The 27,658-nt window shown below is 41.1% G+C and overlaps 1 protein-coding gene across 3 annotated transcripts in view; it reads right to left on the reverse strand.

The window, feature by feature from the left end:
• eIF5B (eukaryotic translation initiation factor 5B) overlaps positions 1-27,658 on the reverse strand; it is a 501,408-nt gene that overhangs the window by 428,254 nt on the left and 45,496 nt on the right. For all 3 annotated transcript variants that reach the window (XM_067136000.2, XM_068225162.1, XM_067136001.2), the window contains exon 5: positions 16,745-16,865. In XM_067136000.2, the coding sequence (XP_066992101.2) occupies positions 16,745-16,865 (121 nt within the window). The remainder of the gene's footprint in view (positions 1-16,744; positions 16,866-27,658) is intronic.

The following is a 27,658-nucleotide window of genomic DNA, read 5'->3' on the forward strand; positions in this document are numbered from 1 at the left end:
CGATCACCGAGAGCAATAATGATACTCATGGCTAGAGCCAGGATATTGGCACAATGCCTTCTTTTCCTGGATTGCCATATGAGAAAACGTTATGCAGAAATAAGCAAGTTTCGGCCAATTTTGCAAACAGAAAAGATGTTTCAGCACTTCCTGCTTTTTAAAATTTTATTTTACAGATTTGGTGCATATTTTTTTGCTTTCTCAGGTTATAAACTTAGATTCTTATTTGTTTGGTATTTCTTTCTTCATATTATACGGAATATACCATTTTTATCTTCTCTCCTAAATACTGTAACTCTGCCTATGGTACGCAAATTCAGCCACTTTGTAGCTCTAGTAAATTTAACAAGTGGACCTACTGTATGCTCTTTGGCAGTCATAAAATCCCTAGTTCCTTTCATCTCACAATGGTGTCCTAGAAAGATGAAGACAAAATTAGTTTCAGCAGATTGAAGAACCTAACGGTTATGAAAAGACTGCTTTGACATCAAAGACATTACCAACCTACGGTTGTGCAAGTATACTTCAAAATCTATGAATCCATCCTTGAGAGCAGGATTAGAAAATATGATGAACCTACACTTGAGGAGGAAAAACATGGATTTAGACCTCGTAGTCAACTATAGACCTCATTTTTGCCACCAGAATGCTCTATGAGAAGTATTGGGAGAAAGGTAAAACACTTATACAGTAGAGCCTCGATTATCTGACCTAAACGGGACCTGGAGTATGTCTGATCACCAAAAATGTCGGATAATACAGAATAACTTTGAAAATGAACAAAAACAAGAAAGCTATACTATGTTTTACGGTACTCTATTTACTGACTTACCAATTCAATTGTACAGTAGATGCAGTATTGAACGAAAACATTCCAAATGTCTTACGAAAAGAAACTTGTCAACGTCTGCTTGCCTGCTGATTCACGTTTTCTTGGTGCGAGATCCTGCCATCGACGATAATCCTTCACTATGAGTCATCGTTTTCTCCTTTTGTTCTGCAATGCCTCTTTCTTCTTCTTCTTCATCATCCTCAACCAATAAAACCAATAAAATCAGGGTCAGTTAGTTCAAACAGTTGATCTTGTGCACACCACTTACACACATCTTGAGTCGTAGCATCCTCACAGCCAGGAATGCAATTCGGTAAAGGAACAATGTTTTCCATGTCTTCTTGTACCACCTCCTCTCGATGTTCAACCTCGCTCAACAATATGTTCCAAGACTTTCTAATGTCGTTGTTCCAACTTCTTCCTACGACTGTGCTATCCAGTATGCCACGTCTTTCATGTTTCGTTTTAACTTTTCTATCATGTCGTTGCCATTGTCCTTTTTCTCTATCAGGAATGAAAGGAGTTTCCGCCAATATTTCCTTTTCAATGTTTCCAGCACACCTTGGTCCATTGGCGGCATAATGATGTCACGTTAGGAGGGAGGAACATGAACAGGCACATTAACAGAAATGTTTTCAAATGTCCTAGGCTTCTTTGTTTTGCCGATCATAAGCAATTTTGTTTTTAAGTTCCCAAGGCTTCTTTGCTTTGCCGATCATAAGCAATTTTGTTTTTAAGTTCCCAGTAATATTACTACAGGCAAGAAGAGTAACTCTTTCCTTTGTACACTTGTAGCCAGGTGCAGACGTCTTGGCTTGGGCTGCGAGAGTTTTGATGGCAGCATCTTGAAATTCAGCCGTCTCATCACAATTAAAAATCTGATCACTGGTTCATCTTACAGCAAGATTTATTTCTTGAAATTCCCTTTTAAATTTCACAACCTCATCTGATTTAGCTGACAATTTTTCTACAGATATTAAGCTGCTAATGCCGGACCATTTTTCCCACCAAACGAGCCACCCAGCACTGGCAGTAAAATTAGGGTCCCCTTCATTAAACTCCTTCTGGAAATACAAAGCCATTTATTGCAAAATGGGTTCAGATACTGACAGGCCTTTTTCCCGGTTCTGAGTAAACCAAAGAAATAGTGTTTCACTTACTTTTTCATACATTTTTCATTGTTTTTCTAATTTTCAGTGCATCACATGTTGCTCTGGTAGAGCACCACCTTTCAATTTCTTCCCTCTTATGTTTCCAGTCTCCCACTGTAACACGTCCAACACCATAATCTGAAGCCATTTTTGAAGGGTTTCCACTTTGTCCAGTCTCTTTAACCCACTCAACCTGTCTTTCACAGAAACAATAACTTTCTTCCCATTACTCGCCATACTCACAGAGGAGATGAAAACTATTAACACCCACGCCCAACCAATACTACACTGAACAATGAAGACTCGTTGCACCTGTCATTGAGAAAAACCCGGCCCTACCGAATTTCTACCAGTGCTTGTCCTGTGGTCGCATCCTCCACATCGGGTGTCCCAGAAATGCCTCCACCTAAAGTTCAAATTTAGCCTACCAATGTCGGATAGCACGGAATGTCGGATAAGCGAAGGTCGGCTGAGCGAGACTCTACTGTAACTGTTTTTCTGGACATCAAGAAAGCATATGACCATGTACCAAGCAGGCATATATGCGAATGTTTGAGACATATGAAAGTGCCCGATGACATCATAGCACGAGTACAACGATTATATGATGAAACCAAGTGTTGAGTCCAGGTTCAGGATGGAAGGTCAGGTTCGTTCGAAACGAAGAGTGGAGTCCAGCAAAGAAGTTGTCTTCCACCACTTCTCTTCATAATCATAATGGATGAAGTTTTAAAAGCAGTTAAAAGAAAGGATCCAACAACTAATGCCCTGGTTTTTGCTGATACAGAAGTGGATAAAATAAGGAATGTGGATATCCAGCAACAGCTTGGATTGGAAAGAAGCTTGCTGGAGACTCTAGAAGTGAAGAGATTGCAATGGTATGGTCACATGAAAAGAATGGACCCTCACAGGACTTCTCGAACATACTTTGACCACAATGTTCCTGGGAAGAGACCACGAGGAAGACCTCATTATGTCTGAGAAAAACAGACAGTCGTGATGATGATGATTGCTGTTTAAAGGGGCCTAACATCTAAGGTCATCGGCCCCTAATGGTACGAAATGGACGACATGAGATGATAATTAAAATATTAAAATGTATTCACTGACTAGAGTTTAAAATAAACTGCAATGAAAAATGATTATGAGATTAGAACAATCAATGGATCTAATTCGCAATGCCTTATTTTCTAATAAAAGTATAGAAAACACAGGTGATAATGGAATAAGGCACTGCCTGGAAAAACAGATATATATAAAATTCATGTCAGAAGTTAAAATAACACTTTAAAATACACAAATATAAACAAAATAGAGTCAAAGGGATAAAAGCGCAGTTAACACATAGACACTAAGACAAGGTACATTATTACACACGATAAAAAAGACCACTATACCTCACAAAACGGATGACAAGGTCTGCTGACTGCTCGTCACCTCGCAGGATGAGGGGGATGCTACTCGGGAGTGTTAGCCTACGCAGATCGACCAGGTACACGCACTCCGTAAGGATGTGTACCACGGTAAGATGATCGCCGCAAGTACACACCGGAGGGGGTTCTCCTTTCAATAGACGGGAGTGTGTTAGTATACCGTGGCCGATCCGAATACGACGTAATACCACTGCTTCCCTCCGAGAAGCCCAAAGGAAGTCCTCCATACCTTCGTTGTACATTTTATCACTCTCAGCTTATTTAGAAGTGGAGTGGCCTGCCACTCCATCTCCCAATGGGACATTACCAGATGTCTCAACTGACAACGAATATCACTTGCTGGAATCTTGTAAGGCAATGGGGGTAGTGTTACTGACTCCTTGGCAGCCCTATATGCTAACTCATTTCCCTCTACACCCCTGTGGCTTGGGAGCCACACAAACGTCATTCTGGTGCCGGCATCCGAACACCAGGTATTAGATCCGCCGCACCAGAGGGTGCCGAGGGAAACAGGTATCAATTGACTGTAGCGAGCTCAAGGAGTCAGTACACAGAAGAAAGTGTCGGGGCTCATCGGACAGTGCATACCGCAGAGCTTCACAGATAGCATAGAACTCTGATGTGTACACACTACAGGTTTCCGGGAGAGCAAAAGGAAACCTATCAGTGTCGACAAGGAACGCACAGCCCACTTTAGTGTCTGTTCTCGAGCCATCCGTGTAAACGATGACTGAACCTGGATACCAGCCAACAACGGACAGGAACAGCCTCCGATAAATCGAAGGGTCCGTGTTTTCCTTCGGGCCAGAGTGCAGATCCAGGACTACTTAAGGTCGTCATACTACCCACAAAGGTACCCCACTTGTTTGTCTGACAAGGCAAGGAACCGAAGGTATGTGAAACAATCTGTAACTGCTATCCAAGCGTAGTCCAACCGGCCGTGCTGCTCGAGGACAAGCAGCGTACAGCCAACGGTATCCATTGTTGAATATGCAAGGATAGCTTGGGTGAAGTGGCATGTCATAAATTAGCAGGATACGACAGAAGGAGCTGCTGGCGCCTCAGGTGTAAAGGTAGCACACCAGATTCAACGAGCAGGCAAGCTATGGGGCTTATTCGAAAAGCTCCCATCGTCAACCTACTAACACCACTGTGGTGGATGATGTTCAGTTTCGCAAGGACGCTTGGTCTTGATGAGCCATATGCTGCACTGCCATAGTCTAACCTGGATAAAATATGTGCCCTATATAATTGTAGGAGCACCGTGCGGTCAGCTTCCCAATTAGTGCTGCCAAGAAACTTCAAGAGATTAAGCTTCTTGGTGCATTGCACTTTTAGCTGCCGCACGTGTGGCTCCCACGATACTTTACAATCGAAAAGCAGCCCAAGAAATCGGTAAGTGTCAACAATGGGAATAGCTATATTTCCTAAATAAAGTACAGGATGAGGGTGAAGAATACGGTGCCGACAAAAGTGGACAACAGAGGTCTTTGTGGTGGAAAACCGAAAGCCATGTTCTAAGGTCAACTGCTCCACTCTCCTAATAGCTTGCTGTAATTGTCGCTCTGCGACTGCCATATTACGCGAGCTATAGTGCAGAGCAAAATCGTCCACATACAGCGACGGTATTACAGCTGAACCAGCAGCAGCGACAATACCGTTTATGGCAATCGCAAACAGAGTCACACTAAGAACCAATACCTGGGGGACTCCATTTTCTTGAATGTGGTATTGTGAATATGCCCTCCCTATTTGGACACAGAATAGACGAAGTGTAAAAAAAATTTGAAATAAATACCGGCAAGTTACCTCAGAAACTCCAATGATGCAGGACTGAAAGGATGCCATATTCCCATGTGGTGTCATAGGCCTTTTCTAAGTCAAAGAAAATAGCTACCTAATGCTGTTTGTGGAGAAACGCATCCTGGATAGAGCTCTCCAGGCGTACCAAGTGGTCAGTGGTCGAGCGAGCGGCTCATAAACCACACAGGTACTCGGACAAGAGTCCTTGTTTCTCCAGACACCACACAAGTCAGCGATTTACCATCCTCTCAAATACCTTACACAGGCAGTTTGTAAGACAGATAGGTCTATAACTTCCTGCATACTTAGGATTCTTGTCAGGCTTGAGGACAGGAATGACTATGCCCTCTCGCCAATGAGATGGAAACTCACCCTCTATCCAGATTCGGTTGAACACACGAAGGAGATTTAGTAGACTATCCTCATTAAGGTGTTTCAACATCTGGTTATGGATATTGTCTGCCCAGGGGACATGTGCTTGCAAAGCGCCAAGGCGCTGCGGAGTTCCCACTCCGTAAATGGTACATTATAGTTGTCTGAAGCTTGAGTGGCAAAACAAAGGTGATGACGTTCTGCCTCCCACTTCAGAGCGAGGAAGTCACAATGGTAATTCGTGGAGCCAGACACATCCGCTAGATGGTTAGCAATCTAGAGTGGTTCAGTGACGATACTGCCTGCAATGGAAATTCCTGGTACAGAAGAGGATCCTTGGATACCCGAAATACGTGACAAAATAAACCATTTTAGCATCCTACATTCAGTATCTTCAGTACGGACAACAATGATTTTTATCACTTGCAATACCCGAAATACGTCGAAGTTTAGTCCACACTTGAGACGATGGAGTATGTGACGTCATAGAAGACACATCTCTCCCACAAAGCTTCCTTACTTTGCCAAATAAGAACTCATGCCCTAGCATGGAGTCTTTTAAATGTTCCCAAATTGGCCACAGTAGGCTGCCTACAATAACGTATATGAGCATGACGGCGTTCTTTGATAGCTGCTCCAATTTCTTCGTTCCACCAAGGAACAAGTTTTCGGCAAGGAGTCCCTGAGAAGGAGGGAATGGACTCCTCAGCAGCAGCAAGGATAACTTGTGTTATGTAAGTTATATTGCCATCTACAGTGCGCAGGGTCTCATCGTTAAAGACAGTGAGTGATGTGAACTTTGGCCAGTCAGCATGTTTAAGAATCCATCGAGGAGGAGCCTCGACTAATTTCTGTTTCAACAAAGTAAGAATATTGGGAAAAGGGTCACTGCCACAGAGATCATCGTGTGTATTCAACCGAGACAGTGGAACCAACTTCGGCTGCATAGACATAAGTCCATGCGAGAATATGTGCCATAACGTACACTGAAATGAGTTGGTTCACCTGTGTTCAAGATATATAAATCCAGCTCTGTTACTAATGTTTCCAAATCCCTTCCCCTGGGGCAAGGCGTTTCAGAGTCCCATATGGGGTGATGGGCGTTAAAATCTCCCCATAAGAGGAAGGGAGGTGGAAGCTGATCTATAAGGTCAGTAACATCATTTATGTTAAGAGGCTGACCTGGTGGAAAATAAACGTTACACACAGTTGCTATGACAGGCAGCGGTATTCACACCGCAACCACTTCCAGTGGGGTTCTTAGAGGAACCTCTTCGCTGAAGTAATCAGAACAAACCAAGTTACCCACGCCACCGGACGCCCGGTAAGCATAATATCGTTCTGTCGAGTATAAGCTAAAATTTCTCAAGACCGTATGATGACCTGGTCTGAAGTTTGTCTCCTGAATACGGACTATACTCGCCGCATACTCACTAATGAGCTGATGCAGCTCAGCAAGATGCCTGTCATAACCATTACAATTCCACTGTAACAATGTCATAGTGTGGACTATAAAAAAGAGTATCAGGTTATGAGCGACAAGATGCTCTTAAAACCTAAACACTATCAACATCTACATCCGAAGATGCAGATGACAGTTCGACGTCCATCCCGTCATTGACAGACACCGGGACTGACGCCCAGAACTTCGGCGTTTTCCAGGGGTGGGAAGTCCCCCTACGAGGGGAGCGTGCAGGTTTCGGAGCAGGCGTACCTGCTGGCGCAGACTCATACCCCCCGGATGGAGGGCATGATTTCCCCTTTGTAGGAGAAGCATGGGAGCGTCTGGTAGGAGCGCTCCTCTTCTCCGCCTGCTTTTCAGGTTCCCAGCCCTGGTCGATGATGCCGCCTCCGCCGGTGTGGGCATGGCTTTCACCGACCTCTTAAGGTGGGGGAGACTTAGCCTTCCCCCTTTCTGTGCCAGCTTAGAACTGCTAGCTGGCCAAGACTTCTTGGAGGTCGAAGGAGGAGTAGTTCTCCCTTCGAGCTTATAAGCTTCGCAACTTTGCTTTCAGGAGCAACAGCCGCCTTGGGCGCAGCAATCATCACGGGTAACGATGTCGTGAAAGATGAACCTGGGAGACTCTGAGCTATCGTGGTGTAGTCAAGTGTACGGGCAGGTGTATTCGTGGAATTAAACTTGCGGCACGCTTCCTGGTAGGAAAGAACATCCAGGGTCTTGATCTCCTGGATCTTCTTCTCACTCATACATGTCGGACAGTTTCGATCCCGGGGAGAATGAAAACCAGAGCAGTTAGTGCACTTGTACAGAGTTGTGCACTCCTCCACGCCGTGAGCTACTCTCCCACATGTACCACACAGACTGATTCAAACAACGAAATACCATATGTCCGAATCTCTGGCATTGATAGGAGGCGGGATGCAAGGTCTCACATCGTAACGATAAGTTGTTACCTTGAATTTCTCTGGTAACACTGACAACTTGAAAGAGACAATGAAGGCACCAGTGGCGTCTTCCCCATTGACCTTGTGCGTAATGCGCTGGATGTGTGTCACGCCACGGTTCTTCATGTCTTCCATCAACTCTTCGTTAGTGTTCAAAATAAGGTCACGGTGAAAGATGACTCTGCGAACCAGATTAAAGGATTTGTGCTCCTCCACTTTGACGAGGATTTCGCCAAAGTGGTCGCACTTAAGCAACTGATCGACTTGCAGTGTGGTATGAGTCTTCAAAAGCAAACTACCGTTGTGCATTTTCTTGAGATATTCAAGTTTGCCGTAGATGCCTTCAATGTGTCTACTAAAAAGGATAGATTTTACCAGCTTAAAATCGTGCCCATCGGTTCTGGTAGCAACCAGAAACCTAGGGAAGCTGGATCCCATTCCTTCACGCAGTGCATGTTCCCAGGGAGTAGAACCTCTCAGGGAAGCAATAGTTAAAGAATACGGTGGGGGACCACCTTGGGCAGGTCGATGAAGTTTCAAAGCCATGCCTGAAAATTGTCCTCCCCGAATGCCACCCACTCCGATCACGGGTCTCTGTAGTCGAACCAAGCTGCCATGGCAATACCCACCTGGTCATAGCCGGTACTGCCCGGGGTCCGATGTTGGACGATGCCTAATACGGGATGACTGAGGCAATGAGCACTAGGACTACCTTCCTCCAGTCACCCGCACAGCGTGTAGAGAGCACTAAATATTGAGACAAAATAAAAAACAAAACTAAAAAAACATTATGTCCTTCTGGCATTAGGCTGTGCGGGGAACTGTTTTGTCAGACGGATACTACTGCAAGGGTACATGACGCTCCCACCTGCAAGATCCCTGGGTGGTCACAAATGTGGCCTTTTGGGCGTATTCGCACACGTAAAAGGCCCATCTCCGAGCAGCACGCACATAAAAATTTTTGAATAGGTCTACAACTAATCCTCAATCAGTAGGTATCTATCATCTTTCCTGTATTGAGCACTCTGTGTAGTCACTGTAAACCCTGGACTCCTGCTGCTTTCATCATGTCTGTGCTGACTTCATTGATTCCTGGGGATTTCCCTTGTGGCATCTTCTTAAGGGGACCAAGCTGCCATGGCAATACCCACCTGGTCATAGCCGGTAATGCCCGGGGTCCGATGTTGGACGATGCCTAATACGGGATGACTGAGGCAATGAGCACTAGGACTACCTTCCTCCAGTCACCCGCACAGCATGTAGAGAGCACTAAATATTGAGACAAATAAAGAGGGGACCATGGCCACATGACCCTTTTAGTTGCTTTCTACAACAGGGAGGGATTACCTGTGAATGTATTCAGCCCCTCTCATCCACAGGAGGTCCAACACATTGTACCAAACTGCAATCCATGTCCGCGCCTAGGTCGCACCTTTTAGTCCCCTATTACGACAGGCAGGGGATACCGCGGGTGTATTCTACATGTGCGTCCCCCACCCGCAAGGGGTGAAACAGATATTGAAGGACCCTGAAATTAGAGATGTGAACTGGCGTCGCACATATGTGCAGTATCTGTGGATGGATAGTACAAACTGGAGGAGGCTCGTACACAACCGCACCCGACGAAGAAATGATGATGATGATGATGATGCAGTGTGCGAAGAAGCACAATATGCAAACACTGGCGATGCCGACAATTGGTGAAAAAGAGTGGCTCATATAATCAACATGTACGCACCAAACAATATTGTCAATGCCGATTAAACTGCATTTTTTTAAATGCCGAACCCAAATGGACCTATGGTTTTAAAGGAGAGAAGTGCCAGCCGGGAAATAGTACAAGGGTGAGCATCATTGTACTGTATTGCAATGCACATGGAAGCAAGAGACTTCCTCCCCTCGTCATAGGAAAGTTTGATAAGCCACGATGTTTTAAGGGCGCTGGGCACTTTCCATGCAAGTAGAAGGTATCTAAAAAATGCAAACAGAACAGTAATTAAAAAATAGAAAGCATTTGCAGAGGCGAGCCAGCATAAGTTGAATAGTTTGTTTTTTTCCTTTTGTTGCGTAAGGTTATGTTTGCTTTATCCACCTGTATTATTTGAATAATGTAAAGGCACCTTCTTGGATACATTTCAGAAATAGTTTTTCCCACAGCATTTGAAAGGTTTAAACTGTGAATCAAGGTTAATTGCATGCAGTAACGGGTCTTAGAATATTTTGTGACTGGCTTGAGTTACGAGTTGGCAGATAATTCAAAATCACGTAACTCAAAGACTGAGTTTTGTGCCCCAACAACTTTGAATTAACAACATTTTACTGTACTCAAATTACCAGTATGAATATAGTTTTCTCATGAAAACTAAAACCTTATGCAGAGGCAGTTATTGCCACTTTTTGTATAAAAGAGACAAAAGATGTTTGCTATTCCTGTTACCTTTCTTCTAATGGTTCAATACTAAACCTTTCTCCCTTCTGAGATTCACGCCTCCCGTCAGACTTCATGCTGTCCGTCAGTCTTTCCAGATCTGATAACTTCTCCTCTCAAAGGTCTAATCCCCTTTCTTTATAATACACCAATGGTGGTGTGAACAGGGACCACTAAATGGGATGCCAGTGTTATTAAACATCCCTTCTCCTTACATTCGAAGAAAAGAAAAAAAACACTCTGAAGAAAGAATGGCAAAAGTGCTGCAAGAATCCACACCAGGACTGCATCCATAGAAAACAAAGATTAAAATCCAGAATTAGTCAAGAGATGATTAAAGCTCACTGCAATGCAGATTGTGTTCGGTGTGAAGAATGGCCTGCTTCAAATCCTGACCTCTTAAGCTCTGATCTTTTCAGCCAGTCATTTTGTTTCAACTTACCAAGAAGGGTAAGGACATCTTTGAATAGAGTTTGGACAAATCTTGGAAGACGTAATAATATTAATGTTATTGGCTTAACGTACCACTATCTACCCTTTTCAGTTTTCGGACACGCTGAGGTGCCAGAATTTTGTCCCGCAGGAGTTTTTTATGAGCCAGTAAATCTACCGACATGAGGCTGACTTATCTGAGCACATTCAAATACCACCGGACTGAGCCCCAAGATCAAACCTGAAAAGTTGGGGTCAGAAGGCCAGCGCCTTAATCATCTGAGCTACTTAGCCTGGCATGGAAGACGTAAGTTCCGGCTGTATGAGTGAAGAAAAATTCAAGAGCCCCTTCTGTGACTGTGCAAAATAGCACAGACTATCCAGCACATAGCCATGGAGTGTCAACTGAGGACCTGCACATTACCACCAAAGAAGTTGTTAGCTGCCTAAATACGGTGGATGTTATGCTTAGATTTTCTTAGGTGTAATAACTAGTGAAAGAATTTTAAGGTTCAGCACCTTTCCAAAAATAAGGCTATTTTCATACCGATAGGTCAATATATGTAATTGTGGACATGAAATGAAGCGAAATAAACACAATTTGTTGCTCCTTTTATATATATTTTTTTTTTGGTGAGATTAATACACTTTACAAAAAATAAAGCCTGGTGGGGTCTTCATAGCCTATCCCTCACCAAACCACGACTGAGGAGGAAGAGTGAATTATCTGGACCTTGGAAACTTTCTCATGAGCTTCCTGAGAGCTTACTACATGTACCATATAGTTCTGGCAGGCAAAGCTCTCTTCCCTTCTACTACACACTTCAACATCTTCCCCCCCAACTTTTATCTGCATTTTTAAAAGATCACACAGAATCTGTTTTCTCTTCAACACTTCTTGGCTGAAAACTTCGATAAAATCGAATGCTTCATTTGTACCCTAACTCAATGGACGCAGAAGTCATCAGGCAGGCCCAACAATTACTCAACAACAAAGACCTAGTGTTGGAACATTTTGCAGTATTTGCTACAGCTACAGTATTTGCCTGATGTGATTCAGAGTTTGGAAAAAGATGAGTGTTAGGGAGAACATTGATGGATTTGCTAAAAACAAATTCAAATTAAATTTGAAGAAACTCCCTTTACGAGTGCTGACAAGATATGCTCCATTGGTTTCTGTACATGTCGACTGGAATTTCTCTCTCTGCATATATAATATAAAGAATCTACTGAGCTCAAAGCGCCAGCGACTTACTGTCAAAAATATTGAAATGTTGTGTGCAATCCAATGCAACAAGTTTTTTAATTATTCAAATCCAGTAAATGGGATAAGGAAAGTTCATGTAACTGGTTTAAACCTTAATAATTAGATTTCTTCAACACCTGTTCTTTGCATCTTTTTGTATGTATTTCCAGAACCTTTTTTCCCCCCTTTTCTGGCAATAATGTCCAACTCTCCCTAGTAATAACCTATCCACAATATGTAATAATAAATAATAATAATGTTATTGATTTTACATCCCACTAACTACTTTTATGGTTTTCAGAAAAATCGAGGTGCCAGAATGTTGTTCCGCAGGAGTTCTTTTATGTGCCAGTAAATCTAGAGACAAGAGGCAGACATATCTGAGCACCTTTAAACACCACTGGTCTGAGCCATGATCGAACCTACCAAGTTGGGCTCACAAGGCCAGTACTACTGTCTGAGCTACTCAGCCCAACAATCTTATGAGAAAGTTTGTGAGTTTGTTTGTACACACAGAGGCTAATCTCAAAAACTACTCAACCGATTTTCATTAATTCTTCCATCATTCCAAAGCTTGTTTCTTCGAGATTATACCACATCTAGCCACAAACCTTTGGCTTGGACTATAAAGCCAATCTTCCAGGTAGCAAACAACTCTTGCATTGAAGGTTACCCCTGACCAGTATGTGTTCAACAGTGAAAGAGTGGATCTTCTTTGCTTAAGCACGGAGTGGGGTAAATATGAGAATATAGTACCTGTAATTGCCTTGCACAAGACTGGAAAGTCACTAACTGAGATTTTCCAAACTCTGAAACAGCTGAAAATCAGCAAGAGGTTCATCTACTGAACAATCCAGTGATTTACTGAGACAGGCAGAGTAAAAGATCGCATGAGGGTTGGTTGTCCGCGCAGTGATGGCCTGTATCTGGTGCAACCCTGTCTGGAAGCAGAAGATAATGGCACCTGAGCTCAACACTTCACCACGATCAATATCCACAGTACTTTCTGAAGACCTTAGGGTTAGAGTTTATTAGCAGAGCACAGGACATTTCCTGACATAACAGATGAATCAGCAGAGGAAACGGAAATCAGGGCACCTTCTGCAGCAGTATGCCAACAATGGGCATTGGAGAATTCTCTTTACCGCCAAGAGAGTCTTCACCAGTGAAGAGAGCTTTAACTGCCAGAACAATAAGGTACACGTAGTAAGCTCTTGGGAAGCACGTGAGAAAGTTTCTAAGGTCCAGATAAATCACCCCCCCCCACTCAGTCATGGTGTGGTGAGGGATAGGCTATGAAGACCCCACCAGGCTTTATTTTTGTTGGAAGAAAGCACAAAAACGAGGGCCACAGTGCATTTGGAAACTGTTCTGGACCTTGTCATGAAGGACCTGTTCAACAATGAGTTCTGGACCTTTCAGGAAGATTCTATGCCAACTCATAAGGCAAGGACGACTCAACAATGGTTGCAGACCAATGTACTGGACCTCATATTATTATAATATCACAGTTTGCTTTATGTTGCACCGACACAGACAGGTCTTATGGCAATGATGCAATAGGAAAGGCCTAGGAGTGGGAAGGAACCAGCTGAGGCCTTAATTAAGGTACAGCCCCAGCATTTGCCTGGTGTGAAAATGGAAAACCATCTTCAGGACTGCTGACAGAAGGGGTTCGAACCCACTATCTCCCAGATGTAAGCTCACAGCTGCGTGACCCTAACCACACGGCCAACTCGCCCGGTTACTGAACTACAAAACTGCGGTCACTGCTGTAAGAAAAGACACCCTTTGCTTGAAAGTTTGAAGCATCCCTATATGGCAGCAGTGGCGGATTTTCCAATTGATACCATTCGTTCTGAGATAGATGACTGATCAAAGAGGCTCTGGGGGTGTGTGTTGCTAACAGTGGACATTCTGAAGACTGACTGGTGCAAACTGTGAGCTATGAATGTGCCTATAACATATTGAAAAGATATTGAGAAATCACAGACCATATTTCACTTATTCACAAAACAGTTTGTGACAGTATTTATGGCTAGACAAGGCAACTATGTCAGCTTGTCAGGGGAGCAGGCAATTTTTTTAAAAAGCAAGAAAGCCAGAAAGATTGTCTGACCAGGAATTATAAAGAAGTCTACTTAGAATTCAATTTTCAACAACAACAACAACAACAACAACAACAACAACAAAAAAGTTCATATGCATTTTCTTTCTAACAAGTTTTCCAAAAAAAAATACTTGATGCACGCTTTATCCAATAAAATTAACTAGTAAACTATTTACCAAAAAAGCAGCAATACAAACAGAATTTCAAAATAATTTACCTGCAAAAATTTCCACATGCATTTTCTCTGTAAGTAACAATTTATAAGATAATTATTCTTTTGTGTGTTAAATTATCTAAAATTAAGGTGCGGAAACTACAACAGATTGGAAAGAGGACGGACTATCAGGACCGTATAAGAGGACAACTGCCTAGAGAAGGAGTGGTGAGGTAGAGTGGACAAGATTTAAAAACACCTTGATAAAAGAAGCGGGAAGACAAGTGCAAGAATAAGGGAAAAAGAGACACCCTGGTGGAATGAAAGAGTAAGATCCTCAACAATCAAAGCATTTGAGGATCCTAATGGAAAGCTGACCAGGAAAGAAGAGGACATTAAAGAGGTTCTGAGGAATCATTTTGATCACCTATTGAACAGAACAGAAGCAGATCAGAGAACAAAAGAATCAGCTGTTGAAACCTTCACAGAGGAACCTCCTATTACAAAGAAACAAAAGCAGCCCTTAAGAAGATGCCACAAGGGAAATCCCCAGGAATCAATGAAGTCAGCACAGACATGATGAAAGCAGCAGGAGTCCAGGGTTTACAGTGGCTACACAGAGTGCTCAATACAGGAAAGATGATAGATACCTACTGATTGGAGCAAGGGTGTCATTATCCCCCTGTTTAAGAAAGGAAATTATCAAAAATGCTCGAACTACCAGGAAGTAACACTCCTATCTCATGGGCTTAAGATTCTAGAGACAATCTTAGAAAGCAAATTGCGAGTCATCTTAGAGCCACAGTTAGAAGAGAAACAGTGTGACTTCAGGCCTAACAGGTCCACAACAGACCTAATCTTCAGTGTCCGTATGTTCATGGAAAAATATTGGGGAAAAGGCAGATCTGTTTATGGTTTTCCTTGATACTGAGAAGGCATATGACAGCACTGCAAGACAGAACACACAGGAAAGCCTGAGAAAAAGGAATGTGCCATGGGGACTGGAGAGAAAAGTTAAGATGCTGTATGAGCACCGTACTAGCTGTGTGTGATTGGGTGACTGTCATTCATCCTGGTTCCAGACCAAAAGTGGTGTCCAGCAAGGCAGTGCACTATCTGCATTATTGTTTATCACCATCATGGATGACATAATGAATGATATTGTGAATAATGAAGAACATCAAGAAAACCCCTGGTGAACTAAATGCAATGGCTTTCGCTGATGATGTTATGATCTGGGGAGAAACCGAGGAACAAGTCCAGTTGAGACACAATGAAAGGAAGTTAAAGTTCCAGGAGATGAATCTCAAGATAAGCGAACCCAAAACAGTAGTGATGGCAATAAACAGAGAGGGACGACCAGCAAACATCATGCTAGGAAACCATCCAACAGAAAGTGTGGATAGCTTTACATACCTCGGCAGTGTAAAGCCATAAAGGAGGTGGCAAATAGAGTGCAGAAGAGCTTTCACTTTTACCAGCAAGTACGAAAACTCCTCTGGATCCCAAATTGCCAACAAAATCAAAGCTGGTGATGTTCAATCGGTACTTCATACCAATCTTAACCTATGGTATTGAAACCTGTACCCTCACTAAGAAACTCATCAAGGTTGCAGGCATCCGAGATGAAGTTTCTTAGCTCCACAATTCAAAAACAAAAACTGGACAAGATAAGGAATGATGTGGTTAGGAAGGAAGCTGGGATTGAGACATCATTGTTAGATCGGGTCAGCATGCCCTGACTGAGGTGGTTTGGGCATGTAATGAGGATGGAGCCCACAAGGACAGCTTATGTTACCTTTGTGAGACATGCGGCAGGAAAACTGATGGTGGGAAGACCAAGAACCAACTGGATGGACATCGTAAAGATGGACATTGCAGATCGGGGAAGGACACTGAAGGACGACACTAACAACAGGATGTATCTCAATAAGACAGAATGGAAGAGGCTCACCATCAGTACCTAGGAATCTGGAACTGTAAAATGATGATGTGTTAAAGGAGCATTTCAAGTATACTGCACGGACGGTTCACACGTCAAGTGTGATACAGCTGGGAGGATTGGGGTGAAAATCGTTACGCTTCTTTTTAAGGCCAAGGAAATGTATGTGAGACCCTTAAGAGTACATTGCCTAATTTGTTAGAATTACTACTGATGCAGAGGTTGAGGAGAGAAATTCAACGCGAGAGATAAGTTGATCAGATAAGTTATTGTTGGACTTATCGTTTCCAGCAGTGGCACAGTTATAGGTTCTGCTAGTTGCATATAATTATAACTGAATTTAAGTATGTGGTTTGCAGGATGCTTATTTCGCCATACAAACAATATATATACTGTAAATACTTCATCAGGAGGAGTCTCTCGAACAATACATACCTTCCTCATCTTCTCCCTCCGCAGGTCCTTCGGCTGCCTCAGTCTTCGCTGGCTCCGCTTCAGGTACCTCAGCTGGAGCTTGCGTTGTTTCACTAGTTACTTCAGTCTTCTTGGCTGCTTCCTGCATCAAAATATACCAGGCATTCCTATACATAACTTACACTGACATCAGCAAAGAAAGGAGATCAATATTACTTCAGCAATAAATGAAATTCATGAACTTCTATTATTCTACAAAGTAAAAAATATTCAACTCACTTATAGATGAAAAATCTTTGAGAAACAATAGTGCTGTGAGCAAGAAATAAAATTTAAAAAAATAAAACACACTCAGTCTGGAAGATCACAACTCACGAGATCTGACCAGCATAAGCAGATAGTTAAAGATGTGGGGGGAAAAAACACACACACTCATGAGGGCTGGAAAGAAAGTAATGAGAACAATGTTGTCACTTTACGTACTAACAATTGAGGATACTACTGCTGGAAGCAGACATACAGCGTGACCTATAAAGAATGTATGTATGTATAGTACATATGTCTAGATGTGCCGTCAGGGTGAGGTGAGATGAACTTATATGGCATATTTTTACAGCCAGATGCCCTTCATAATGGCTTAGTTATTATGTTCAGACATGAGCTGATATAGGTAAGCTGTTATTGAAGTTGAACCGTCTGATTTCTAGTCTGTAGTAAAATGGATAATAAAAATCAAATTAAGAGTTTAAAAATGGTGACTAACAGGAAAACATTTAACGTAAGTTATGAACAACGAAAAATTAACTTACGTTACGTGGCCCGCTTGTATCGGCCGTGTTCTCAGCCGATGTCTGAACATAACAACTAAGCCAACAGTCTACAGATACTAGCTGAACTACATCAACGAACAAGAAAAATACTGAAACAAACAGGGCTCGAGCTGAAGACTGTTATAATGATCACATCTCACAGTTTTTAATTTTCATCATGCTTTTTAACTAACATTTCATTTTGTGTGTCTGATGTTTTTAATTCATTATATATATATATGTCTTACTGAGGATGACCCTATGTCGGGTTGAAACATGTCTATGTAAAGTTTCGTCTTAATTGGATGTAAAATATTACAGTGTTGACTAGGCGGATATCAACATAATTTTGTACAATTTTGTAAGAAGTTCAACCGTCAATACATGAGATTCATTGTGTGTAAAACCTTCATAAATTCATACATGTACCCCATTAGTGGTATGGAAGACATCGAATCATTAATCAGTTTCTTGCCTCGTACGCAGGAGCATGTCTGGAGTGACAGTTGCAATGGCAGCAGTGATCCTTTCTCCGAGATACACTAAATCTCACAGGGTCTCACCATAAACATATCCCCAGTAGTCCACTGGAGTGTGACTGGGGCTTCTAGACTAGATGGCCAGGGAAAAGGGCCTCTTCAAACAATCCAAACATTCAGGAACTGAGCATTCAGTGCGGTTGTGAACATTTGCTTTGAAATGCGGTGGTATCCCATCCTGCATGAAAACATGGATGCTGGTTTTTTGTTTGATTTGTTGTATCTGAGGGACAACAAACAGCTTTCCACTACAGTCCACATCGTACTGGCCTGGCTACATATCACACATGCAGGTACACTATTCGTAGACAGAGTTACATGACTCTTTATAGGGAAGGTGGAGCTACACAACACACTTGGTTGCGCAAGAGCAGATCCTGTAGACAAATGCTTGTGAAGCCGTCAATCTGTGTTGTCAAACTGGACCACTCTAAAGAGATGTTTTCAAAGATGGAACAACGAGCATGGATTAAGATTGCCAGTGGCGCATGGAAGGTTTATGGAACATCATCTATGTCCTGCACTGCAATGAAAACAGCCCCACATCCAAACACATCAGCTCAGCGTTCTGCACGACAATGGCCGTTGTCAGAATGCTACGCCTGTGAGGGAATTGTTAGCATGGTGAAGGTGGGAGGTCCTGGAGCATCCACACTATTCACTGGACACGAGTGCCAGTGACTTTGATCTGTTTCCCTAACTAAAAGAATCACTCTGAGGGAGGACAAGACGCCAAACTTTAAGCAGTAGAGCACTGTGTTGCAGATAACAACAAAGCCAGCATATTGGTACCCAGTGCCTTCTACAATGAACAGGAGCAACATGTTGCAGGAGATTACAATGAAGCCAAGAAGAGGTGTGGTGATTCTAAAAAACTGGTTTCACGTACATGGACATGTTGCCCCTACCACTTTTCAAGCCCTCATGAACATAGAGTTGAAATCGGGGTAATGACGACTCTGAAGGGACCGCCAATCAATGGCCGTTATAGGCGAGTCGCACAAACCGGACTTTTTCTTTGTTGCTAAAAATGTCACATCTGTAAGTTTTAGGCTGCACACTTACATGGTTAATTAACAGAATAAGTTAAAACTTCAAAAAATACCTAAGTGAAATGAGTACTGTATTTGCCTTAATGCAAAACTGTACAAACACATCCAATAACTAAAACAAATGTACAAACACACACAATGACATTAAGAAGTGTTAAAAACATCTGGGACGAACTATGTGCACAACGTGTAAAATATGACAAAATTAAAATCAGGCTCTAAAATTTTTAGGCGCGTTGCATCATGTTAAATGTTCCATTAGTGCTTGATGTTAAAATATGAAAATGTTGTAAAGTTCTTCTGTTGGACACCCGAAGATATGGTTAAATAACTGGCACGTTCTTAATTTGTAGCTGGTAGATATACGCAATTCAATGCGATGACCATGAAGTTAACCTTTCGTTGCGGCATGTGGTGCCAGTTATTTAACCACATCTTCGTGTGCCATTCCTTGATTCAAGCATTGACAATGTCCAACAGAGGAACTTTTCAGCATTTTCATGATATTTTAACAACAAGCACTAATGGAACATTTAACATGATGCAACGCAACTAAGAATTTTAGAGCCTGATTTTAATTTGATCATATTTTACACATTGTGCACATAGTTCATCCCAGATGTTAATGTCATTGTGTGTGTGTTTGCACATTTGTTTTAGTTATTGGATGTGTTTGTACAGTTTTGCATCAAGGCTGATGATGACCAGCCAAGGCCGAAACTAGTTCCTAGATTAGAAATGTAATTTAAACATGGCATAATATTGAAAAGGTAAACCATTATGACATAAGTTTAATTATTACTGTGATCACAATTCAATACAGATCAAAACCACGAAGTTTATATCCTATGACTGAAAAGAGATGGCTTCAGATAATACAAATGATGATGTTCTTTCAAGAATGAAACATCTAATTTTTTTTTTTTTTTTTTATTAAGCTGTTCCTTATTCAGGTATAATTCTGTTACCATATGGTTTCTTTTTTCAAGAACGTTTCTAAATTTTATTTGATAAATTAGTTTCGACAGACTCCAGAATCTAACCGCTGTAAACTGACTGAGTTGAACCTAAAAAGAAATGGCTTTAAATATGACAAAAGGTATGTAAATGACAGAAGTAACTGTAGATTTGATGGAAGAAGGAATTCTCGAGTAAGGTTGTAAGGTGTGGCTCCCGGCAGAGATGCCAACTTTCAAAAAAGGTAATTCGTAATGCAGCCGTTAGGGCACCGGGGGGGGGTCGTAGATTTTTTTTTCTTTTTTTTTCGTGAACTTACTAACTTACATATCATTTAAAGCTTGTAGTTACTGTTTGGTAAACGTACACTGGTAACATGCTTTTTCTTTTCATATCATGTGCATCCTCTGCACTAACAGAGCACTTAACAGTTCGGAGTTCATATTAGCACGAAATTCAGTCTTGTTCATTTTCATCATGCGCATCCGAAACATCGCGGCTCCACACACTACAAAACACGTGTGAATGAGATTTTGAGGAGCGCATTAAACTGGGTCATTCTTCCGAGTATACCTCCCAAAATTTTCAACTATATTTATTATTAGCGTCACTAGTCACGGTAACGTAATCACACGTATTTTCCTGCACAAGAAATCCCTTCATTATTTCAAACCTTTCGCATTTCGTAACACACGATTAGCATATATCCTAGAAGAGCAATATATGTAAATTTGGCAACTAAAATCGCAATAAATACTTCTTCAACAGTCACGCACACAGTATTCACCATTAAACGGAGTTTGTCACCACTTTACCGCCAAAACAAAGACAAAAGAACTCTCATACTTGCATGGAAGTCTGATCATGTGACGAACAAGGACAACAACTCCGCAAGATATGCCACTTCACAGGTGCCTAAATTTCCGGTACTGGAAGCACACACTGCGTTCAGCGCGTGAAAACTCGAAATATTATTAAACGAACGACAGGAAAGGGGGATAAATTATTTCTGAGAAATCCGAAGATAATATTCTAAGAATTCATGCCGCCTTGTGTATCCTTTTGAACACTTCATACACTTAGATTTAAAAATCAACAAAAAATCGTAATTTGTGGTGTGTGATTCGTAAAGGCATAATTATGATGGGTAATTCGTAATTATTACGATTGAATAGTAATAGTTGGCATCTCTGTATCAGAAAGGCCACATACACCATCTTGAAAGAGTACAGATAAGAATTCATGAAGTGGATTAGTTTTGGATTCCTGGGCATGCAACTTTCTTCAAGCAGGTATGAAGAATTTGTAAAAATTCTTGGAATGAATGTGATGGCAAAATGCCGAAAATGTGTGAACGCTACATTAACAACTAAATGCTTGAAGAGTGAAGTGAACTGTCTGGCTATACTAGGGTTCATTCCACTTCATGTTCGAAGCAGGCGAACGAGGCAGAAATAGACATTCCACCTGCCCAAATGCAGGACGGTTGCACATAAAAATTCTTGGTTCACACAAGCCCTTAGGAACATAAATCAGTTGGAAGGGTCACTCGACATTTTTCACCACCCTTCCACCGCAATTTGGAAAGCTCTTCTCAAGGGTGGAACGTGATAATTTTGTAAATTATTATGTGAAGAGTCTGTAGAAAACATGAAGATGTATCTCTGTACGTTTGTGTATATATATATATATATATATATATATATATATATATATATATATAAATAATTTAACTTTCTATTACATCATCTGTTATTAGGACACCCTGGAGGTAATATATAAATATATTCTATTCTACAAGTTTCTCAGTTTTCAGCATGTGAAGGAGCAGACGAAGATGAAGTAGAAAAGTTTCATGAAACTCTAAGCAATGAACCATATTTCTTTTGCGTAATTAACACACTTTTCTTCACGAAAATATAGGCGAAAAGTTCAGATACGTAAATTATTCAAGGAATTGAGGTATTTAAGAAGTTATTTAAAATTCATTTACATTTAAAAAATACATCAAATATAATATACACACAATTAGTTTAATTCATTTGCAGTTATCGTCATTTGGCATAAAATTCTGATTTGAGACTTTCAGAAAACTGTCCAACACGAGAAGGAGGGACCTGACTAGATTTCCCCAAACCGTTCGTATCTAATCTTGTATGAATGACGTGTCCATTCACCCTTTTCCTTGGATATGAATGAACGTGGATCTCTCGTGGAAATGTTACTTTAAGTATTGTTTTTCGTTTTAGAACAACGTAAGGTGCAAGCTTTCTGCTATCGCCTGTTACAGCAAGCATTGCAGTACATCGTTGTTTTTTGCTTCCGGTAGTGCATACGATAACATTTGATGTCCCTTTCTTATCGATTGTTCGACTTTGTGGCATATGGGAACTGATTAGCGTCTGACTCGCGTTTCCTATTTGGGAGAGTGAATATTCCTTCAATTTACACTTCTCAATCACAAAGCAATGAAAATCAATTACTTTTTGGTTGAAATCATTCAGCATTTTTTGGCATAATGTTGTTCTTTGTCGAAGAGAAAGTCCATTTCTCTTCATAAAATTAATCATCCAGCCTCTGCTAACCTTCAAATCCAAGACATGTGCAACAGCTATTTCTCATCCGTTAAAATACAGTATTTTGTGAGAAATGGCATATCCAACATTGCATAATGAAATCATATTTAAGCAGATCCTCCTCTACTTTCGGAAACTTGTCGCTTTTTGGTCCGTGTAATGCTTTGCGGGAATTGTCGGTGCTTGAAGTCTTTGTCACCACGGTAGCGCATGTTACATTCAGACAATGAATACTTGCAGCCCACTGCCCTATTCCCGTATGTTTCAGCGTAACTGATCGCCGCGAGTTTATATGATGGACCAACAAACAATTTTGAGACCACAAAAAACGCATGTCCCGTACCGGAAACGCTCATAAAATAGTTTGTACCATACTGGAATAGGATGTACAATATTATAGGGAAGGATCCACCTTTCAATACTCCGTAGTAAAAAGTAGTTACAACCTGTTTAATGGGACCAGTTTCAACACATTTAGAGTGTCATCATCAGCCAATTAGCGAAGATCTTAACAATAACATATTAAACATAGGCAAAATATTAACATTGTATCACATCGTGGCAATTCAGTTAATGTTCAAAACACAATAATCACAGTCAAGAGAGTAAACAGAACATCACTATCTTGCGCCGAAAACAAATATATTTGAAGTTCATAAGCAGATCAAGTATGCACTTATGTAAAGTCGTTGCTAGGCAGGTCTTGTAGGCATTTGTTTTCCGGCCGAAGGGTAAAAGGTGACGTGAATGAAGTCTTAGGGAAACAGTGTAGGATTTAATTTCGTCAAAATCAAAGTGGATATATAGGTTTTAAAATAATTTAAAACGTTAAAAAAGAATAAAGCCAAATAAAAATATATTAAAAATGGGAAGAAATAATGAAAGAAATACGAGGTTCAACTCGAAACAACTTGCCGTAGTAATTGATAAAGAAATGATAAATAGAGAAAGGGGGTGGGGGACGTTTATTAGAGGGTGGTGATGGTGGTTATTGTTATTAGAGGAAATACAATTGGGCAACAATCCTTTATATAACACTAATTCGAGGAAAAAAAGAGGAAGAGAACCGACACTTCGAAAAATGAAGATATCGGTTAAAGGAAGACAAGGGCCACGAAGGGCGTGAAAATGAAAGACTCCCTAGCCCTCGCAAACCTAATAGCATCGGGGTCGGAAAAGAACAAGAGTTGACCAAGGGAGGTCGGAAAGGATAGATGAAAGTGAGGAGCCTGGCACAAGTAAGTGGAAGCAATACCAGGACTCAGCTAAGGGCCCCGTGGTCGCCAACGTCCCTATTCGACCAATTATTAATTACAGACCCAGCCCACTTTACAAATTAGCACAATTCATTCATAAATTTCTTAAGAATAATTACAAATTTTTATCAAATAAGTCTGTAAAAAACACCATAGAACTAGTTGAGAAATTAAATAACTTTAAAATCCAACCACACCATTCTCTACACTCTTTCGATATTGTCAATATGTATCCCAGTATTAATATCAAAAAATTATTTCCTTTTATTGAAAATAACTTAAATACATATAGTTGCTTAAGCAAACTTGAAATTAATGATTTTATGACCCTCTTAAAATTAGTAGTTACTAACAACTTCTTCATCTTTGACAATATAATTTATCAACAAGATGGTTTGGCTATGGGTTCTCCAGCCTCGGGGATCCTTGCAGAAATATACCTAGACTTTTTAGAACACAGTTTCATTGATAACAATGACGACTTTAAACATGTATTATTTTGGGCTAGATATGTGGATGACACATTTGTTATACTGGATGATAGAGTTTTCAATGCAGCTTCTACTCTTAATAGCCTCAATAAAATTGATCCACATATTAAATTTACTCTTGAAACAGAATCAAACAAATCAATTAATTTTCTAGACATAACAATAAACAGATTACCTTCCTCATTATCATATATGATTTATAGAAAACCCACACATACAGCTAATACCATAAAACAAGACTCTTTTCACCCACAGTCACATAAACGTGCTTCATACAACAGTATGGTTAACCGCGCCTTCAAAATTCCGCTATCAAAGGAAAACTTAAATAAAGAACTAAACATCATCCGCTCTATTGCCAAATTTAACGGTTATAATTCTTATTTTATTGAACAAATCATTAACAAATTTAGACACCGCCCTAACACAACACTCTTAAAAGATATTCCCAAACCAGCTGCTTACACCACATTCACATTCAATACAAACACCTATAGTATAGCTAATGTCTTCAAAAAACACAATACCATGATTTCTTTTCGAACTAATAATAGAAACCTTGAATTATTACATAACTCCTAGTCCTTAAATAGAACAAGTGTCTTTTCTAAATCAGGTGTATACCGTTTTAAGTGCCACAACTGTAATTCTTCTTACATAGGTCAAACTGGTCGTAACTTCAAAATTAGGTACTTTGAACATGTTAATGCAATAAAGCACAACAGATTTTCGGCAGTGGGACAACACATACATGACACAAAACATGCTTTCACTACAATAAACCAGGATATTGAAATTTTCAGCACTCTAAATAAAGGCCCTCTCCTAGACATCACCGAAAACTGTTTTATACACCTTGACCAGTTTTTCAATCCAAATCTTAATCTGAATGATATTTCTGAGAAACCCAATGCCCTTTTCGATTTTCTCATCTCCTTTTTAAATAACCTGAAGTCAACAAATAAGGAATCAATCTTTCACAATTTACACAATACCCTCTCATGCCACTTCCCCCTTCCGCAACACCCCCCCCTTGATCCTCCTTAGTTCCCCCCTCCCCACCCAAGGGGCTCTGAACTTCGGAGCGTGGGTTGGCGACCACGGGGCCCTTAGCTGAGTCCTGGCATTGCTTCCATTTACTTGTGCCAGGCGCCTCACTTTCATCTATCCTGTCCGACCTCCCTTGGTCAACTCTTGTTCCTTTCCGACCCCGACGCTTTTAGGTTTCCGAGGGCTAGGGAGTCTTTCATTTTCACGCCCTTCGTGGCCCTTATCTTCCTTTGGCTGAAATCTTCATTTTTCGAAGTATCGGATCCCTTCCATTTTTCTTTTCTTCCCACCCTCCATCCCCCAGGGGCTCTGTTCTTCGGAGCGTGGGTTGGTGACCACGGGGCCCTTAGCTGAGTCCTGGCATTGCTTCCACTTACTTGTACCAGGCTCCTCACTTTCATCTATCCTGTCCGACCTCCCTTGGTCAACTCTTGTTCCTTTCCGACCCCGACGCTATTAGGTTTCCGAGTGCTAGGGAGTCTTTCATTTTCATGCCCTTCGTGGCCCTTGTCTTCCTTTAGCTGATATCTTCATTTTTCGAAGTATCGGATCCCTTCCATTTTTCTTTCCTTCCCACCCTCCATCCCCCAGGGGCTCTGAACTTCGGAGCATGGGTTGGCGACCACGGGGCCCTTAGCTGAGTCCTGGTATTGCTTCCACTTACTTGTGCCAGGCTCCTCACTTTCATCTATCCTGTCCGACCTCCCTTGGTCAACTCTTGTTCTTTTCCGACCCCGATGCTATTAGGTTTGCGAGGGCTAGGGAGTCTTTCATTTTCACGCCCTTCGTGGCCCTTGTCTTCCTTTAACCGATATCTTCATTTTTCGAAGTGTCGGTTCTCTTCCTCTTTTTTTCCTCGAATTAGTGTTATATACAGGATTGTTGCCCAATTGTATTTCCTCTAATAACAATAACCACCATCACCACCCTCTAATAAACGTCCCCCACCCCCTTTCTCTATTTATCATTTCTTTATCAATTACTACGGCAAGTTGTTTCGAGTTGAACCTCGTATTTCTTTCATTATTTCTTCCCATTTTTAATATATTTTTATTTGGCTTTATTCTTTTTTAACGTTTTAAATTATTTTAAAACCTATATATCCACTTTGATTTTGACGAAATTAAATCCTACACTGTTTCCCTAAGACTTCATTCACGTCACCTTTTACCCTTCGGCCGGAAAACAAATGCCTACAAGACCTGCCTAGCAACGACTTTACATAAGTGCATACTTGATCTGCTTATGAACTTCAAATATATTTGTTTTCGGCGCAAGATAGTGATGTTCTGTTTACTCTCTTGACTGTGATTATTGTGTTTTGAACATTAACTGAATTGCCACGATGTGATACAATGTTAATATTTTGCCTATGTTTAATATGTTAGTTATTGTTAAGATCTTCGCTAATTGGCTGATGATGACACTCTAAATGTGTTGAAACCGGTCCCATTAAACAGGTTGTAACTACTTTTTACTACGGAGTATTGAAAGGTGGATCCTTCCCTATAATATTGTACATCTTATTTTCTCTATTCAATACGGAACAATCATGAAGTTTTTAACTTTAAATACTGGAATAGAACGTCACTAGTCACTTCTGCGCTGATTCTCTCACTGAACAAGTGCAGTGGTATTTCCTATTGGCTGATAACAGCATGATGCCCAGTATTCGGAATGCCCGGTTTCGTGAGTAGTTGACATCTTTATTTCAAAACGCATTTGGAGCGGTGTGATGGATGTTTGAAGAAGTGGGCGCGTCAAACACATGAACATTTCTTTTTCTCCATTTTGGACCCAAAAATACTGGGATGCGTCAATTATACGAGAAAATACAGTAGTAGACAGGACCAACAGCAAGGACAGTAGTGTGTCATTGGGAGTTATTTAAGCAAGAAATGAAAACAGAATTGAAGGAAATGAGAAGGGGGAGATGTGGAAACTAACAGGAATGGGAAGCTCTTACTGGGCTTCCATGCTGATATGGGATTAGCAATTGTCAATTTCGAAAGAAAAAAAAAAAGCATGCAAACTTGTAGTTTTACATGACTAATAATACTGTGATCACAACCGCAGGACATCCTATTGCGCAAGGAATCAAAATCACTGGGACATGTCTTTCCATTTCAAAAATCCCCCACATTCAATGGCATGGGTTTCAACGGGGACAATCTTGGTGAGAAGCCAGTGACACCCCTAGATGGC

The sequence above is a fragment of the Anabrus simplex genome, chromosome 1, assembly GCF_040414725.1.
Source record: "Anabrus simplex isolate iqAnaSimp1 chromosome 1, ASM4041472v1, whole genome shotgun sequence".
NCBI lineage: Eukaryota > Metazoa > Arthropoda > Insecta > Orthoptera > Tettigoniidae > Anabrus > Anabrus simplex.